Genomic DNA, 16,511 nt, shown 5'->3' on the forward strand with positions numbered 1-16,511 from the left:
CCCAACAATAACAGTGAGACCTGCTGAACGCGAGTCCACGTTCTCATGGGTTCTCATGGGTTCTCATCCGATCACTGCGGGCCTCGTCCTCCACTCAGCTAATCCACTGTTTGTCCTCGGGCTTCATGGGAGCGTCAGCGATCAGCAGTAATGGATGCAACGGCTTTGGCTGGAGTTGACGTGACATCAGTCATGCACGTTAAGCTCCACGCGTTCATCGTGAAGCTGCACGTCCATGAGTTCATGTGCTGGAGTTCCTTCCAGTTCTGGGTCGTGCACAGCCTGGTTCCCTCTGTGTTTCCACAGAACAGCAGAACAAGGCCTTTGACTTTTACGCTCAGATTATATTTTTGAATCAACCCTCTCTTGTGTTTATTATGATGTCAGCTGCTCAAAGCATTGTCTAGTGCATCAAAATGCAGACCAGGCCCACAGATTTCTGGGTTCTCCTCGCCTTCCATCCCGGTTCCGTGAAGCTGCTCTGGTTCTGCTGGTGTCTGAGGGGTGACCCAGCAGGGCAGCGGGCTCGTGTTTGCGACCCCCTGCAGGACGCTGGCGCTGGATGGTGACGGACCGCTGCCCCTGGCTCCGCCCTGTCAGCCTCTAATCCAGGCTAATGAGGCCTCGCCGGCTTCCTGGTAACTGCCTGCCGGTAACGAGCTCAGGAGGAAGCGGGAGCAGAAAGCGTGCCCCGGCTCTGGGAGGCTCTTAGCCGGCTTTCCAGGAAGTAGATGACACCACGCAGACTGAGTCGCTGCACCTCGTCCTCGACTTCAGAATCAGACAAAGCCAAACCAAAGATGCTGAATGTGGTCAAAACCAGACTCACACAGAGGACAGGCTGCGCAGAGCTGCTACAGAAGCAGCCGCAGGATCTCAGGAAACCATTTGCTTCTTGTACAGCAGATGCATTTTATCTACAGCCTCTAAAAGCTTTGATTGACAGAAAACATAACTGTTGTGTCTGTGGGCCGTGCCATCGCTGCCCCCTGCTGGGTCACAACCAGACGTCCAGCGTCACGTCAGCAACAAGTCAAACCTCAGACGTCTTTTATTGTTGACACAGAATCAGCTGCTACAGATTCAGATCTGAACGCAGCACCAGAAAATCACAACCTTTTTAGTTTGAAGAACCTTGACCTCCGGGGTTCGTTTTGACAACAGATTTCATTCATGGTTTGCTACTGATTGTCTCATTTTGATTTTACCCAGTTGTTACATGCACTGGGCCAGAGTTCGTTTTGCAGGTCTCAGGAGGCGCGGGCCCGTTTGGGCCGCAGCATGTGGCTGAGCTGCACCACCTCAGACCTGTGCTGTTATGGTGGCGGCGCTGCTGGAGCTCGAGCCCATCTCCTTCTCACAGATGAAGTTCCGGCCCATGGAGCAGGGGGCGTCGTACCAGCTCCGGATCGCCACGCGCTCCAACACCCGGGTCTTCACTATGTAGCCGCAGTCCTCGTCGATGTGGTTGTTGGGCTCACCCTTCTCCCAAAAGCTGCAGGTGGACGAGACAAAAGAGCTTCGGTCAGTCGAACTACAGAAAATATGAACAAACTCAAAGAGAGGAAGCAGTATGGGTCCAAAGAGGAACGACCCAGGTCCAGTCATCAACGCATATTTCAAAATGAGGAAGAGAAATCAGATGGTTATTAAAAAATGTGATGAGCTGGCAGATGATAAACGAGTGTTTAAGAGCGGAGGACGGACGACAGAAGTGACACTCCAGCAGTTCCTCTTTGCTTCCAGGTCAGAGGTCACGCTCGGAGCCCAGCAGCAGTGTTTGCAGACAGCATGTGACTCTGTGCTGAAGGTCTCTGCTCCATCGTTCATTTACAGGTTGGGGCTAAAAACGGAAGAAGCCGGGTTGTTTGTCTGCCTGTCAAACATTTCCAGTCTGTTTCCAGTGAAACAGGAAGTGCTGGCTCCTAAGGCCTGAACCGGTTTCTGTAGATGTGAGCTGGAAATGAGCCTAAACCTTCACCCAGCTGATGATGAGACCTTCACTCTGCAGTCGTGGGAGCAGCTCGAAGCTGCTCGACTTCCTGTCATTTTTGGCTCCGACGCCTCCGACCTTCGCTCACTGTTCTACATGTTGGTGTGAGGATGACGCGGGCCTACCCTCCGACCAGCGCGGTGCCATCCACCCATTTCCACTGGTCCTCCGTGTCCTCGTCCGTGATCCCAAACCAGTAGGCGTTCCAGTGGCCTCTGGGAAGCATGTCCCACAGAAACGTCTGGAGGCACAGGAGCAAAGGAGGCGGTCGGCGAAATAAGAGCAGCGTGACAGGATGAGACTGAAGACGGCTGCAGAGTCGCAGCTCTACAGCGGTACCTGCTCCTCGGCCGTGAGGATGATGGCCAGGTGAGCTCCCCGCTGCTGGCAGAAGGACTGGGCCGACGGCCAGGACATGGCGAGGGTGGAGATGTAGTAGCAGCTGCCGCCGAAGGAGCGCCAGCCCTGAAGGCAGGAGACGGAGGGAGGCGGGGGGGTGGTGGCCGGGGCTGAGGGTCAGAAAGAAAGAGATGAATGAGGTGGCTCAGAGGCGGCGGTGCCACGGTGAGAGCTCAGACCTGCAGAGGAGGCCAGTCTGAGCAGGAGCTGCTCCTTCTCCTTCTGCAGCTGCTCCTTCTCCTTCTGCAGCTGCTCCTTCTCCTTCTGCAGCTGCTCCTTCTCCTTCTGCAGCTGCTCCTTCTCCTTCTGCAGCTGCTCCTTCTCCTTCTGCAGCTGCTCCTTCTCCTTCTGCAGCCTGCTGTTGGAGGCGCTCAGAGCCGTCAGGTTTGCGTCTTGCGTCTGCTTCTGCAGCTCGGAGGCCTCCTCCTTTGGAGGTGTTCTTTTCATCTGAGGGAGGAACATGATAAGTTATGATGTCTTTATTTTAAAGCAGAAGCTCTGTCTTCTCTCAGCGTGCAGCTGTTGCGACACCAACAGCTCACCAACATGTGCACGTGCTGCATGTGCAGGACGTCAACGCTGTGTTGCAAGGACGGAACATGTTCATTCAGCAGTTTGATTCCACCTGTGACTCACTGTGAGCAGCCACGGCGATGATGGCGATCAGCAGGACGAGGCAGAGCGCGGCCAGGCCCACGGTGAGGAGGCGCTGGGGGCCGACACGGCGCAGCCTGGAGGTGAAGTCAGGAGGAGCTGGAGGCAAAGACACAGGTGATCCATGAGCCACGACGGTGTGCAGCAACGAGCCTCTGCGTAATAAACTCGGACTCAACACAAAGAAACACGGACGTAACGGATGCCATTCAATAAACATAAGCATGACAATATGTGAGTCACAGGAGACTTAATCAACCTTTACACCAGGACCCAGAGCTGGTGTCAAGGAAAACTGATGATCATTAAAACTAAAATACATGCATAAAAATAAAATCTGCTATTATCAATTCTATTTATTATAATCAAAACATATTATTATATGGGATTCTCCTCACTGAGGCGTTGCTCTTATTGCGTCTACTTGCGTGATGCCAACATTTATATTGATGTGAACTCATTGAAACCATAAATACTAAGGTTTCAGTTTATCCCGTCAGGCGTCGACACAGTGAATGAGTCGCATCATAGGGTTTGGCAAGTCTTTACGCTGGATGCCAGGTTCCTGACGCAACCCCTCAGTGAAGGTTGCGTCAGGAACCTGGGCGACACTAATAATAATACTACTAATCATAGAGACCTTGGTGCGGCGCGCGTGGCCTGAAGCCGTGGAAGGCTCCGTCGTCGTCCATCAGCTTGGAGTAGGGCCCCTCGGCCGTGGGGGGGCTGCAGGGGGTGGACATCGCTGCGGCCAGAGGCAGAGACAGGCTTCAACTGGCGACGGGTCTCTGATCCAGCTGTTTATTAACTGCCCGTGCCCCCAGACACTGGCCTTCAAAATAAAAGTCAGTGCAGCTTCTTCGCATGTCTTCACAATAAAACACAAAAACAGCTTTAACAGTTTGGACGCAGATAAAATGACCTAAAGAAAAAAAGGCTTTAGGTCATTTAGGCCGCCTTAAAAATTATATAACGTATGTGTGAGGCTGTGAAAGACAGGTGACCTGTAAACCTGCTTCCTGCCCCACTGTGAGCAGGGACAGACTTAGCAACCCACGGAGAAGGTGAGTGAGGGTGAGTGAGGGTGAGAGAAGGTGAGTGAGGGTGAGTGAGGGTGAGAGAAGGTGAGTGAGGGTGAGAGAAGGTGAGTGAGGGTGAGTAAAGGTGAGAGAAGGTGAGTGAGAGTGAGTGAGGATGAGAGAAGGTGAGTGAGGGTGAATGAAGGTGAGTGAGGGTGAGTAAAGGTGAGAGAAGGTGAGTGAGAGTGAGTGAGGATGAGTGAGGATGAGTGAGGATGAGTGAGGATGAGAGAAGGTGAGTGAAGGTGAGTGAAGGTGAGTGAAGGTGAGAGAAGGTGAGTGAGGGTGAGTGAGGGTGAGAGTAGGTGAGTGAGGGTGAATGAAGGTGAGTGAGGGTGAGTAAAGGTGAGAGAAGGTGAGTGAGAGTGAGTGAGGATGAGTGAGGATGAGTGAGGATGAGTGAGGATGAGAGAAGGTGAGTGAAGGTGAGTGAAGGTGAGAGAAGGTGAGTCAGGGTGAGTGAGGGTGAGTGAAGGTGAGAGAAGGTGAGTGAAGGTAAGTGAAGGTAAGTGAAGGTGAGAGAGGGTGAATGAAGGTGAGTAAAGGTGAGTGAGAGTGAGTGAGGGTGAGAGAAGGTGAGTGAAGGTGAGAGAAGGTGAGTGAGGGTGAGTAAAGGTGAGAGAAGGTGAGTGAGAGTGAGTGAGGGATGAGTGAGGATGAGTGAGGATGAGTGAGGATGAGAGAAGGTGAGTGAGAATGAGAGAAGGTGAGTAAAGGTGAGTAAAGGTGAGTGAAGGTGAGTGAAGGTGAGTGAGGGTGAGTGAGGGAGAGAGAAGGTGAGTAAAGGTGAATGAGGGTGAGTGAAGGTGAGTGAGGATGAGTGAGGATGAGAGAAGGTGAGTGAAGGTGAGTGAAGGTGAGAGAAGGTAAGTGAGGGTGAGTGAGGGTGAGAGAAGGTGAGTGAAGGTGAGTGAAGGTGAGTGAAGGTGAGAGAAGGTGAGAGAAGGTGAGTCAGGGTGAGTGAGGGTGAGTGAAGGTGAGTAAAGGTGAATGAAGGTGAGTAAAGGTGAGTGAGAGTGAGTGAGGGTGAGAGAAGGTGAGTGAAGGTGAGAGAAGGTGAGTGAGGGTGAGTATGGGTGAGTATGGGTGAGTGAGGGTGAGGGAAGGTAAGTGAGGGTGAGTATGGGTGAGTATGGGTGAGTATGGGTGAGTGAGGGTGAGTGAGGGTGAATATTTGTGCCAGCAGATGTCAGCATTTCCCCGTTAAAGCCTGGTTGAGCTGCTGTTGGTGGAGGAGCCAGATGTTCTGCACTAACCTGGTGTAAATGCACACAGCAGTGTGGTTCATAATGTGTGAATGTTTCTGGACCTTCAGGATTTGTGCTCATGTGACTGCTTCATGTTTGGATGGATGTTCTAGGGTCTCTAACATCGTCAGCTTTATTCAGTTGTTCCTGATCAGTAGCCTAGAAAAAGGGAAACTAAAATCAACTTGTTTTAATTCAGGTGTTTTATGGATTAAGGTTTAATATTTAGGAAACATATCGTATATTAGTAGTCAAGATATTTGATAATTTGGTCAAATACTGATTCAATTTCCATGAAGAATACTCTGCATTGTGTGTGTGTGTGTGTGTGTGTTTACACTATGATTGATGGTAAAGCTGATGGTTTTCATGATCAATACTCAGCTTGATCAGTTTGACTACAGACCAGACTCTGAGACGATTTTCTCCGATCTGCAGGAGTTTGATTTCAGTCATTGACAGAATGAATATTAATTAATGCAGGCACTAAAAACTACAGTGAATCTTTGTTCATACACTTATAAGTCACTGCAAATGTGGGTACCGTTCCTGGGGTTTGGGTTTTCTTTCTAGAACGACTGAACCTCTGGACGACTGCATCAGCACATAAAACAAATGGAGGCTTTAACTTGAATATCATTGTTAGATGTCTGTCAGCAACATGAGAAACAAGCTCACTGAAATGAAGTCATGCCTCAACAGGCTGAGGAAATAAAACCTAATGTATGAACATGCCACTCATGCCTTGGAGGACGGTCCTCACCCTCAACAAGGAGCCCCGAACGTCCGGCAGCAGAGTCCACACATCATCACGAGCGTCTGAAGACCTGCACAGACGCCTTCAGGCTAAAGCAAACACACCGCGAGGCAGCGTCTGCTCCTCCTGCTGCAGCATCGACTGCTGGAGCTGAGGAGGAAGCGGGACGTCACCAACGGGGAACTTACTGCACGTCTCAGTGGCTTTGACTCGATTTGGACGAAGACTCAGACGCTTCAGTGCTTGAAACTGGATGAAACATTGTAGTTTATATTATATAATTATTATTTATTACTATATAACACTTGTGTCTTTACTGTCAGTTTTGTATGGATGTGGTCTTTATACGTTTTTATACAATAATGATAAAGTATTTTATAGTATTTTATTTTATTTTGTAGTAATCTTCTGGCCATTTCTAACCATGTTGTTCATTGTTAGTGTCTTTGACATATTTTATGTTTTATAACATGATCACTGGTTGTAACAGAAACTTGTAGTTTAGAAAATGCAAACAAATAAAATGTTAAATGCACTTCATATGTGTGTGTGTGAGAGTGTGTGTGTGTGTGTGTGTGTGTGTGTGTGTGTGTGTGTGTGTGTGCGTGCGTGTGTGTGTTCAGTATCCTCCAGCTGCATCAGTTCAGTTTCTGTTCATTTGACTTAGGAGGTTTTTGTACGACGATTTTTTACTGTGTGAACACCCACTGGTTCTCACCAATTTTGTGTTCACCCATACAGTAATAAAGTGCTGCATCTTCAGCCTGAACTCCACTGATGGTCAGAGTGAAGTCACTGTCTGACCCACTGCCTGAAAAACGATCTGGAATCCCTGATGCCCGCTGATTTGTTAAGTAAATCAGCAGTTTAGGGTTTTTTCCGTCTTTTTGTTGGTACCAGGATGAAGTATATTCTTTCTTGGAAGTCCATGTTACACCATTACTGTGTTTACAGCTGATGGTGACGCTTCCTCCCAGCGCGGCGCTCACTGCTCCAGGCTGAGTCACTGTGACCTGACCTCTGGACTCTGAGGACACACAGACAACAACATGAAGCAGCATCACGGTTCAGTGGCTTCACGTCACAGCTGGATTCTCTGGACTTTACCTGTGAAGCAGCAGCAGAGCAGAGTCCAGACGAGGACGGAGGTCAGAGTCATGGTGCTGATGAGGAGGATTTCTGTGTCTGCTTGTGATGAAGGACAGACGTCAGTCATCCAGGGTTCAGCTCTCAGGACTATAAAGTCTCCCAGAGCAGTGGAGCATGAAGCAGCTGATGCAAAGAGGCTCAGTGGAAACATCAGTGGGAGGAAGATGATGATGAGGAAGATACATGATCAATATTTAGATGTTTTTCAGGTTTTTCTTTGGAAAGGAGTTAGTTCATTGTTTGGTTTTAAATTCTGTTTAAATGAATTTTTAATTAGTAGTCCTAAATTCTAACATAAACTGTATTAGTTATATAATATAATGGTATAATATTAGTTATTACAGTAAATATGAAACAAATTGAAATTTTCAAGCTTTTTGACAGTTATACATTTTTGTTTTAAGACTCGTAGACTTTGTTTGTGTCAGAGTCAGAGTCGAGTCTGAGGTTTTTGTACGACCACTCAACCAGTTGGTTTCACTGTGGGACGTGTTTGGTGGAGGAACCAGACTGGATGTTAGACGTAAGTCCAATCTTTTATTACAGTACTGATTGTTGTCTTTGTTTTCAAATTTACAAAACAAAGTAGATGCATATGTACACTCAGATCTAAAGTCTGTCTTAACAACAATACTTTAAGTTATCAATTTCATACTAATGGGTGAAACTTCATCTGTGGTGAAGTTAAATGTGGCTCAGTTTTAAATAATTAATCAACTTTAATAAATTTGGCAGTAAATATTAATATCAATAAACCTGCAACAATCCTTTAATATATCTATAATATATCAAGAAATCTACAAACTATTCCCTTCCAGCAGAAACTAAACTTTGGCGTATTCACTTTAACATAATGTGTATATTGGGAGACGCTTTCTGTGACGCATCAAAGGTTTTTATAGGAAGTGAAACAATGTGTGAGCTGTTGAAGAAGCTAAAAAACATCTTACACTCTTCTGAAGAGGTTTTGATGAACACTGTAAATCTCCAGAATCTCCTCCATCTCTGAGCTGACCGCTGTCTCCTACAGTTGCTGACGCCCGTCCCACCCTGACGGTGCTGCCGGCCTCCAGTCAGGAGAAGGTCACGCTCACGTGTCTGGCCACCGGGGGCTTCCCCTCAGACTGGACCCTGTCCTGGAAGACGGACGGATGCAGTCGCATCAGCTGGGACGAGGGCGGGAGTCTGGCGGTGCAGGGCGCAGACGGCCTCTACAGCTGGAGCAGCACCGTGAGCATCCCTGCAGACCAGTGGAGGAAGGTGGACTCTGTGACCTGTGAGGCCTCCCAGGGCTCCCAGTCTCCAGTCACAGAGACTCTGAGCCGAGACCAGTGCTCCCAGTCCTGAGCCCGCTCACTGCTGCCTTTAGCCGTTATTCACTTCTTGTTGAATTTGCCAATACAATAAAAATATCATTCAAATCTTTTGTGTTCTATTTTCTTCTTAACCTGTGTAACTATCACAGATCAATGTGATGATGATGATGATGATGATGATGATGATGATGAGGGTCTTCATCAGTAGCTTCAGTCTGGACACAGTCACATAAATGTAACTTCCTGCTGTGATCAGCAGAATTACATGCACATTGTGACTGTAGTGACTCACATAAGCTTAACAGTGTTAACACAATAACACATAAGTGTGAATAAAACAGGTCAAATAAATGACATTTACAATCAAAAACAACACAACATCATTAATGACATTAACTTTATATGTAGTTATGAGCAATGATCTGTGGTGGTTCCAGCCAAAGCTCGTGTCATCGTCACCGGCGTCAGTTCTGACCCGTTAAGCAGGTGATGTAGGCCAATAACGGAGCTCAAACACATTAGAGAAACAAAACCAGACACTTTTTATCTTTAGCACCGAAGCCCGTCTGTTGTCATGGTTCAGCAGTGATGCCTGTCTGTTGCCGTGGTTACCAAGTTTCCAAAGAGAAGTGAAACGGGCGCCCTGCCTCAGATAGCTTCCAGCTGCTCTACAGCGCCTTTCATTCTCCTTTACAGACCATCAGTGACTGTGTCGTACACAAACTGGACACTATGAGCAGGACGCGTCCTCTGGAGACCATGAATTACATGGAATGTTTATCTAAACGGCATTCCTCGTCACGCAGCGTCACAAAGCGAACAAAGTGATGAATCACCGTCACACATTAGGTTTTGGTCGTTTGTGTATTTCTCTGTTAAACAAAGGGAAAAGTCACATGACAGGAGGCGGTTTGGTCCAAAGAGCCGAGGGACTGAGGGAAGCGTAGAGAGCTCTGTCCCAGGTGACCTTTGTTTTATAATTGGTCCCTGGGTGCAGCTCCACCGCCCATGTGCTCACATCAGCTCCTACCTGTGCTCGGGGCCTCAGGGGCGTTGGGGCCTCTTGTTTACAGGTGTTTGGTGGGACGTCACCAGGAGCAGCTGCTGAGGCTGAGAACAGGTGCTGAAGTACACACTCAGTGAGGAGACTCTTCAGATCAGGACTTCACGTCTCAGACCCCCAAACGAGGACCGTTTAAAGGATTCAGTGGACCAGAGCGGTAAGTGGATCAAGCTCATCCACCTGGATCAGACTAGCAAGCATTCAACCAGGAAAACCACCGTGTTGCTTATTATGAGAATTATGTCTTGAAGGAGTTGAAGGATTCAGTCAAATGAGCCATGTTGCGTTAGCTCATAGTGGTTCTAGCTGTGATGAGGCAGAGGCGACTAACACTTTTGACCTCAGGACAATGATGGCGCCAGACGACGGCTCTCTGGAGGACCTGCTGTACGGCAGCGGCCTTGGAGACGAGGACGGAACTGCTGCTGCAGACAGCGTGAGTACGATGGAGCACCTCCTCCGTCCTCCATCACCACAGGAGGTGATGGAGGACGGAGCTTCCTCCCTCCTCCGCGCTGTGTCTGAGCCAGTTTGCAGAGGGTCAACGCTGCCCTCTGCTGGCGGCGTCTGGTTGGTGACCTGCAGTGTCTGCGTCCTCCCTGTTTCTATTGTGTCTGAGGCTCTAGAGGCTCAGCTGATCAGGCGGTGCCTGCTGGAGCTTTACATGTCTTTAGATGTGATGATTTCTGGATTCATCCTCCAGCCTCCTTTAACCCGCCTCCTCTCCATCACGGCAGCCTGCGGCCGTCTCCGTCCCGGAGCTGCTGGTGTGTGCCGGCTGTGGGCAGCAGGTGTGCGAGCGCTTCTTCCTGCTGGCTGCAGGCCGGGTGTGGCACAGCGTCTGCCTGCGCTGCAGCCAGTGCCAGTGCGAGCTGCAGACGCAGCCCTCGCTCTTCTGCAGGGACGGGAGCATCTACTGCCAGCAGGACTACTGCAGGTGAGCTGGGTGACCAGCTGGGTGGTCTCTGCTAGGTCCATCGTCTTCTTTGTTCCCCTGTCCAGGATGTTTGGAGGAGGCCAGTGCGCCCGGTGCTGCCAACCAATCCCAGCTTCTGCTTTAGTCATGAGGTCCGGCGAGCTGACCTTCCATCCTCAGTGCTTCTCCTGCCAGGTTGGGCCAAGCACTTTGTCACTTCATTCGTGTCTGTGCTGTCACCAGTCAGAGCTGGTTTAGTCGCAGGCGTTTCACGTTGCTAACCATGTTTTGCAGGAGTGTGAAGTGAAACTGGTGCCTGGGAACCTGTACTGCATGCAGGGCCAGAACCTCTACTGTCAGGCCCATTACCATGGCGACGAGAGCATCCCACCGTCCACTGATCCACAGCCAAGGACGAGTCTGACAGAAGGTGAGCGAGTCTGTGACGCGTGGGTGGAAGACGTCCTAATGCATAATGAGCATTAAAGTGTTCAGAGCTTCTGGAGAACCACGTCTGTATCTGGAGCAGGCCAAGTCCAGGTATCAGCAGAAGGGGAGGACTCTGTGAGCAGCCCAGAGCCTCGACTGGACGACAGGCCGGTGGCTGGACGGACCCGCCGCCGGACCAAACGCATCCGGACGTGCTTCCGCAGCGAGCAGCTCAGAGCGCTGGAGTCCTACTTTGCCCAGAAGCACAACCCCGATGGTAAAGACTGGACCTGCCTGGCGTACAAAACCGGCCTGCCCAAGCGGGTCCTGCAGGTAGGACCCCCAGGACACATGGAGACTCAGGTCAGGGTGCGTTAGCGTGAAGCCTCCTCTGCTTAAGCAGCTTGTGACCGTGGCTGTGCAGGCCCATGGTGGAGGACAAACGTTTCCCTCGTCTCTCCAGTCTGAGCTGGAAGACATCACGTCCCTCCACGATGCTCGCTCAGACCAAAGCTCATGCCTCCCAACAGAAAGATCAGTCACAGGTGTGTTCGTATCTTTAATTCTCTCTCTTTCACAGGTGTGGTTTCAAAATGCTCGGGCCAAACTGAGGCGCTCGCTCACTGCGGATGAATCTCAGGTCAACTCGCCCTCGGCTCCTTCCAGAGGCGTAACCATGGCAACCAGCCCCCCACCCCCAGCGTGCTCCCCTCTGGACCGGTCGTCGCCTTTCCCCAGCAGCACCATCGACCACCTGCAGCTGTCTCTCCTCACCAACCCGCTCAGCGACGCGCCTCAGCTGCTCCAGCGCCCCGACTGCTTCCTGGACTGCAGCTCCCAGAATGCATCCTGCTGCCTCTCGCCGCTGGAGGCCTACGGAGACGCAGCAGGGGGGGCAGAGAGCTACCAGCCACGTTACTGCTAGATGACGCCCTGCAGAGCGTCAGCTCCTCAGGACACTCCTGTAGCTTCGAGACCTTCTGATCTGTAGCAGCAAATTCCTCCAGGGTGAAATCAGATGAATCAGGGTCGTGGATCCAGAGCCAGCGCTAAATGATTGTTTTTTTCTGTAGCAGAAACATGTTTTTTATTGAATGTGAATCTTAAAGATTAGAACTTTATGAATAGTTTGAACTTTCTGGTAGCATTTCAGCACTAGAACCGACAACACAGAGCTGGTGTGAAAGTCACTGTGACCAGCAAAACACACTAAAGCAGGCGACAGTCCATGGACGGTGAGGAAGGAGCTGATGATGATGATGATGATGATGATGATGATGATGATGGTCACGCCAACATGGCTGCTTCAGGTCCAGTCGTCTTTCTTCACTGTGTTGAATTTGAATAAACTCTAAGTTTGTCTCTGTTTCCTTCCCTTTGTCTCTGGTGTTATTTGCTGGAGCTTAATGTGGTTCCAGCATCTGCTGCCGTCGGTCGGCACCAGAGGAAGGAGCACATTTCAGCTGTTCACTCAGTGCCTCAGCAGTGACGTGCGTTTTCCACCGCGCTGGGACTGATTGGAGCGCCGCTTAATTACAGCTAATCAGCACAGACGGGAGGAGTCTAAGGCGTCGGGCAGCAGCGGACGTAAAGGGAATGAGAATGAAATGAAAAGCCAGACTCCTCCGTCCATCCGTCCATCACCGTGACCCGGGTTTCTGCTGGTTAATAACAAAGAACCAGGTGCGTGAAGGAGGACAAACTGGAGGCGAGTGGAGGAACCAAAACTGATACAGTCACAAGAAGTAAAACTAAAAAACATTTAAATCTGTTGTATAGTACAACTGAAAGGCCTCCAGCCGCGTCAGCGCCACAGAAACCCTCAGAACCTGCTGAACCTGGGTTTGAGCACATGCAGTCGGGTCGGACTCACCTGCAGAAGAGCATTTTTTGAAGTTTTCACCTCTCGGCCTGTTGTTGCTTTGTGGATCCTGGAAACGGGTTCTGGAGAACTGGAACCTGTTTTTTCTGCTCAAGCTGTGAAACATGTGAACACATGGATAAACTTGGTGAATGAAGTATTAATCGATGCTTAATAAGAACCGCTCCTGGTTTTTCTGTCCCTCAGGTGCCGGTTCTCCATTAAACACAGATTGGACGTGGCCTCAGTGACATTCTTTCAGGAGTGTCTGCGTTTTCCTAGCGAGACGACCTTCATGACATCTGTGAGGACAATAGACATCCCAAACTGGTCTTTTCATATTTCTGGTTCCTCCCCTTTTGTTCTCAACACTTTCTTCTCTAGGAAATATTTTAATGAATTGCCGGTTTCCTTTCTGTGGACTGCCTTCCCAATCAAGTAACAATGATTGCGATGACTCCGGGCCTGCGTGCTGAAGTGGACCGAGGTTTCTTGCCTGAAAGAATGAAGACTATGACGGCTCACGTTACTTTTATTTGCGTCAGAGGAACGAATGACCAATGGCTGACAATGGCTGGCGGGGGAGGACAGACAGCAGGCCCTTTTTAAAATCCTCCCAAACAGCGCTGGAGAAGATGCAGCAGCTTCGACCACAGCGCAAGGTAAGAGACGGTGTCTGTTACTTCTCTGGCTTTTCTTCCAATCATTTAGGTCAAAAGAATGATTAGTTTTGCATTTGAATCACTTTATGTATTTAATCACCTCCATTTGTTTCCATCACGTAAAACTTGACCTGCTCTCTGCTTCCAGATGAGACTCTCTTTCCACTCCGTTGCGTCTCAGCTCGGCCTCCTCTGCCTCACCCTCCTCTCCCCCATCCCTCACACAGTCACATCATACCCCGTCTTCCCCACCGGCCCCCTGCCCACAGCGGAGCCAGCCCTGGTGCAGCTCCAGGCTGCTCTGGAGGGCCCAGCAGACCGCGGCTTCCTCTGGCCAACGTGGCCTCGAGACCCCCGGTCGGACCTGATGGAGCCAGATGAGTCCTGGGAGAACGACGGGGAGGCGCTGGTGAGGATGCAGAGAGGGGACCTGATGGACCGGCTGCTCTCCCCCTTTCCCGGGGGGCTGTCGCTGGAGATGCACTACCAGGAGGGAGGAGAGGGGGAGGACGGGGGCAAACGCAACGAAGCGCTCACCTCCATCGCAGGAGGGCTCCAGGCTGTGAGCCGGGAAAAAGGCGGATTCGGGTTCCGGTTCGGGAGGAAAAGATGGAACTGATGAGAGAGAAGCTTTCAATGGGAGGAAAAGTGGGGTTTGACAGGATTCAGTCATGATAAATATAATCACTTCTAAAAACAGCAAAAGACAGAACTGCATATACATAACACTAAATGTCAAAGATCACAGTGTTTCAAACTATTAAAACCACCTGTTGGGATTTTTTGAAGGAATATTTGATGCACAGTTTTTTTTTATTTATGTCCTAACTATAGCAAGAAAATAAAAATTTAAAGACCCAAGAAGCAAAAAAATGAGGGAATGAAGAGAATGAGAGACTGATTTTATACTGAACAGATTCACAGAAACTCACCGTCAGAAGCAGATGTTGCAGAATCTCTGCAGAAGTGAATGTAACTGTTACAACATCCCAAAGTCTGTAAAAATAACTGTACATAGACAAAGGTTGTAATTAAAATTTGTAAATTGGCTCATTTGCTGTGTCGTTGAATTGATTATGAAAAAAGAGGTGGAATGTGCAACCTGTAACGAGACGCTGGTTGTGAGGTTTGTAGCTTCTTTGTCCTGTTAAAGATGAAACAAAAAAGTTTGTTTTGAACACATTATATAATAAAATGTCTGTAATGCCTTATAATAGGTCTAATATATGTCTGTTTTATTTCATACTTGTCATAACATAACTTTAATCCTGTGACTAAGTCATTTATTTATTTTATTGTGTAAGAAAAGGTTACAATGAAAAACTGATGTTATATATAAAGACAGGAGATTAGACTCCATGCATCTTCCATAGCGCTTCCATAGGTGGTGGAGCCTATCTCAGCTATGGGCGAGAGGCGGCGTCCCCCCTGGACGGGTCACCAGCCCCTCGCAGGGTTGGACTCAACCAAGTAAACAAATAACTAGGAAAGTAAAAGGTTAATAACTTGTAATTATGGATGTCAAACGAGTAAAAGGTTTTTGCTAATGACAGTCAGTTTAAAGCACATGAAGCTGACATATTTAAAGTTAATGGCTGCTTGAGTCTTCTTTCTTTTTACATTCAGCCACTGACTAGTTTTCACCAAATGAAGCTGGTGGTTTGAATGATTTTCTTGCTGGGTATAAACGATATGTTGATGAATTACTGGACGGAACCAGACAAACGGGACGAGACCCTCAACAGGTGCAGGATGCTTTAGTATCAAATCAAAGCACCGACAAAACAAAATATCACAGCATGATACATAAAACGTTGATGGAATACGTTCGGAACAGACTTAGAAGCAACAGCAGACGTGTTTGTTCTTGTTTGTCTACTTTGTCTGTGCATGTTCACATCTGAAAGTCTCCCTGAGGCGGAGGCAGCTGCAGAATCCTGCAGGTCTGGTTTTTATTGTTAGTCCGTGTTTTTATCAGGGCACCGTAGTTTTTACGCTTCATGGAAACCTCTGCGACACAAACACGCTGGATGAAATCTGCCCAGCAACCTGCTCTGAATTATGTGATTGGAGGGTGGCCGTAGGGAGAGGGCGACGCGTTTATGTCCCCTGACCGGGTCGTTTTCTTCACAATCAATACATGTTTTTTGAATTTAAAAATCATGGATCATCCAACAACTTGGTTACTTTTGTCTTTTCTCTTTATGTGGCTGAACTTACAGCCAGCGGGAGGCGATAAGATCGGTGTTATTGGTCACACGTTAAGCTAAATACACGTCTAACCTCCAAGCTAAAGTTTATAGCTACCTTTGACAAGCATAACTGCTTTATACCGGAAGTTAAATAGCTTTAACCTTTTCAAACTTCAACCAAATGAAATGATGTGCGTTTATTCCTAAAGGCCCGGGTATTAAACGGCCAGCACATGTACCAAGGTTACAGCTTAGCCTGTATGTAACAGTTGGGGAGTGGCTAGCTAGTTAGCAAAGGCAGCTAAGATTAGCAGTAAGTAGCTAATTCGAGTCTAGTGATCTGAAGGACAGGTGTAAACATCTTTAGTCTCATAATATATAAAAACAAAGCCCGGTTCTGAGGAACACTGGTGTTACAAAAAGTAATAACACAGTTCACTGGACGTTTATTACCTTAGTTATTGTTTAAGAAATAAAGTAATTTCTTTGTTATTACATTTATTATTTATACATTTATTACCTCATTGCAGCACGGTGTATAATTAGGTATGTGCACATTCACATTTATAATTATCCGTAAATTATTATTTTTCAGATTTTCAGTTTAAAGAATTTAATATTGCAATATAGTAAATAAACACTGGGTACCCGGATTCCTTCCTTTGTCACGCGGTAAAAGTAGGATCACGTCAACTGAAGTGAGCCGTTTGTTGGACGCTTTACAGGTTTAGTCAGTAAAGAGCCGGAGGCTTCACTGAGAAGTTACAGGCGGACCCAGCGCGAGACTTCAGTGC

General features: G+C 48.5%; 2 protein-coding genes, 1 long non-coding RNA gene, 1 pseudogene and 1 gene segment (V, D, J or C); 3 read left to right on the forward strand and 2 right to left on the reverse strand.

Annotated features, from left to right (window-relative positions):
* Window positions 1-1,033: 1,033 nt before the first annotated feature.
* On the reverse strand, window positions 1,034-3,878 carry LOC114866196 (C-type lectin domain family 4 member F-like; annotated as a pseudogene).
* A 3,514-nt stretch (window positions 3,879-7,392) lies between these two features.
* Window positions 7,393-8,693, forward strand: LOC114866021 (Ig kappa-b4 chain C region-like). The segment is given in 3 exon segments: window positions 7,393-7,431; window positions 7,663-7,801; window positions 8,309-8,693. Coding segments are annotated over 3 exon segments (495 nt in total).
* Window positions 8,694-9,443: 750 nt separating this feature from the next.
* On the forward strand, window positions 9,444-12,372 carry LOC114866136 (LIM/homeobox protein Awh-like). 2 transcript variants are annotated; one of them, XM_029167837.2, is made up of 7 exons: window positions 9,444-9,814; window positions 10,003-10,093; window positions 10,395-10,594; window positions 10,660-10,768; window positions 10,868-11,003; window positions 11,103-11,335; window positions 11,583-12,372. In XM_029167837.2, the coding sequence occupies exons 2-7, from the start codon at window positions 10,007-10,009 to the stop codon at window positions 11,925-11,927; spliced, it is 1,110 nt and encodes a 369-aa protein (XP_029023670.1). In that variant the 5' UTR covers window positions 9,444-9,814; window positions 10,003-10,006; the 3' UTR covers window positions 11,928-12,372. The 2 variants fall into 2 exon arrangements, with proteins under 2 accessions (XP_029023670.1, XP_055368878.1); XM_055512903.1 differs by having other exon boundaries at window positions 10,003-10,768.
* Window positions 12,368-16,503, reverse strand: LOC114866202 (uncharacterized). 3 transcript variants are annotated; one of them, XR_008696141.1, is made up of 5 exons: window positions 16,366-16,503; window positions 14,628-14,669; window positions 14,458-14,533; window positions 12,876-12,979; window positions 12,368-12,660 (listed from the first exon to the last, which is right to left on the reverse strand). It is a non-coding gene; the product is annotated as an uncharacterized LOC114866202 (long non-coding RNA). The 3 variants fall into 3 exon arrangements; XR_005898377.2 differs by having other exon boundaries at window positions 12,368-12,663; XR_003787630.3 differs by lacking the exons at window positions 12,368-12,660; window positions 12,876-12,979 and adding an exon at window positions 14,018-14,155.
* On the forward strand, window positions 12,968-14,144 carry qrfp (pyroglutamylated RFamide peptide). The gene is made up of 2 exons (XM_041073015.2): window positions 12,968-13,525; window positions 13,674-14,144. Exons 1-2 carry the CDS (start codon window positions 13,424-13,426, stop codon window positions 14,142-14,144), a joined length of 573 nt encoding a protein of 190 aa, XP_040928949.1. The 5' UTR covers window positions 12,968-13,423.
* Window positions 16,504-16,511: the final 8 nt, after the last annotated feature.

The sequence above is a fragment of the Betta splendens genome, chromosome 11, assembly GCF_900634795.4.
Source record: "Betta splendens chromosome 11, fBetSpl5.4, whole genome shotgun sequence".
Classification (NCBI taxonomy): Eukaryota; Metazoa; Chordata; class Actinopteri; order Anabantiformes; family Osphronemidae; genus Betta; species Betta splendens.

Excerpts from the sequence above, each read along its gene's own strand:
- LOC114866136 (XM_055512903.1), top strand. The coding sequence starts at position 10,007 with ATGATGGCGCCAGACGACGGCTCTCTGGAGGACCTGCTGTACGGCAGC. Across the intron at positions 10,769-10,867 it reads CTCAGTGCTTCTCCTGCCAG|GAGTGTGAAGTGAAACTGGT; the intron begins GTTGGGCCAAGC and ends CATGTTTTGCAG. Across the intron at positions 11,004-11,102 it reads AAGGACGAGTCTGACAGAAG|GCCAAGTCCAGGTATCAGCA; the intron begins GTGAGCGAGTCT and ends TATCTGGAGCAG.
- qrfp (XM_041073015.2), top strand. The coding sequence starts at position 13,424 with ATGGCTGACAATGGCTGGCGGGGGAGGACAGACAGCAGGCCCTTTTTA. Across the intron at positions 13,526-13,673 it reads AGCTTCGACCACAGCGCAAG|ATGAGACTCTCTTTCCACTC; the intron begins GTAAGAGACGGT and ends CTCTGCTTCCAG.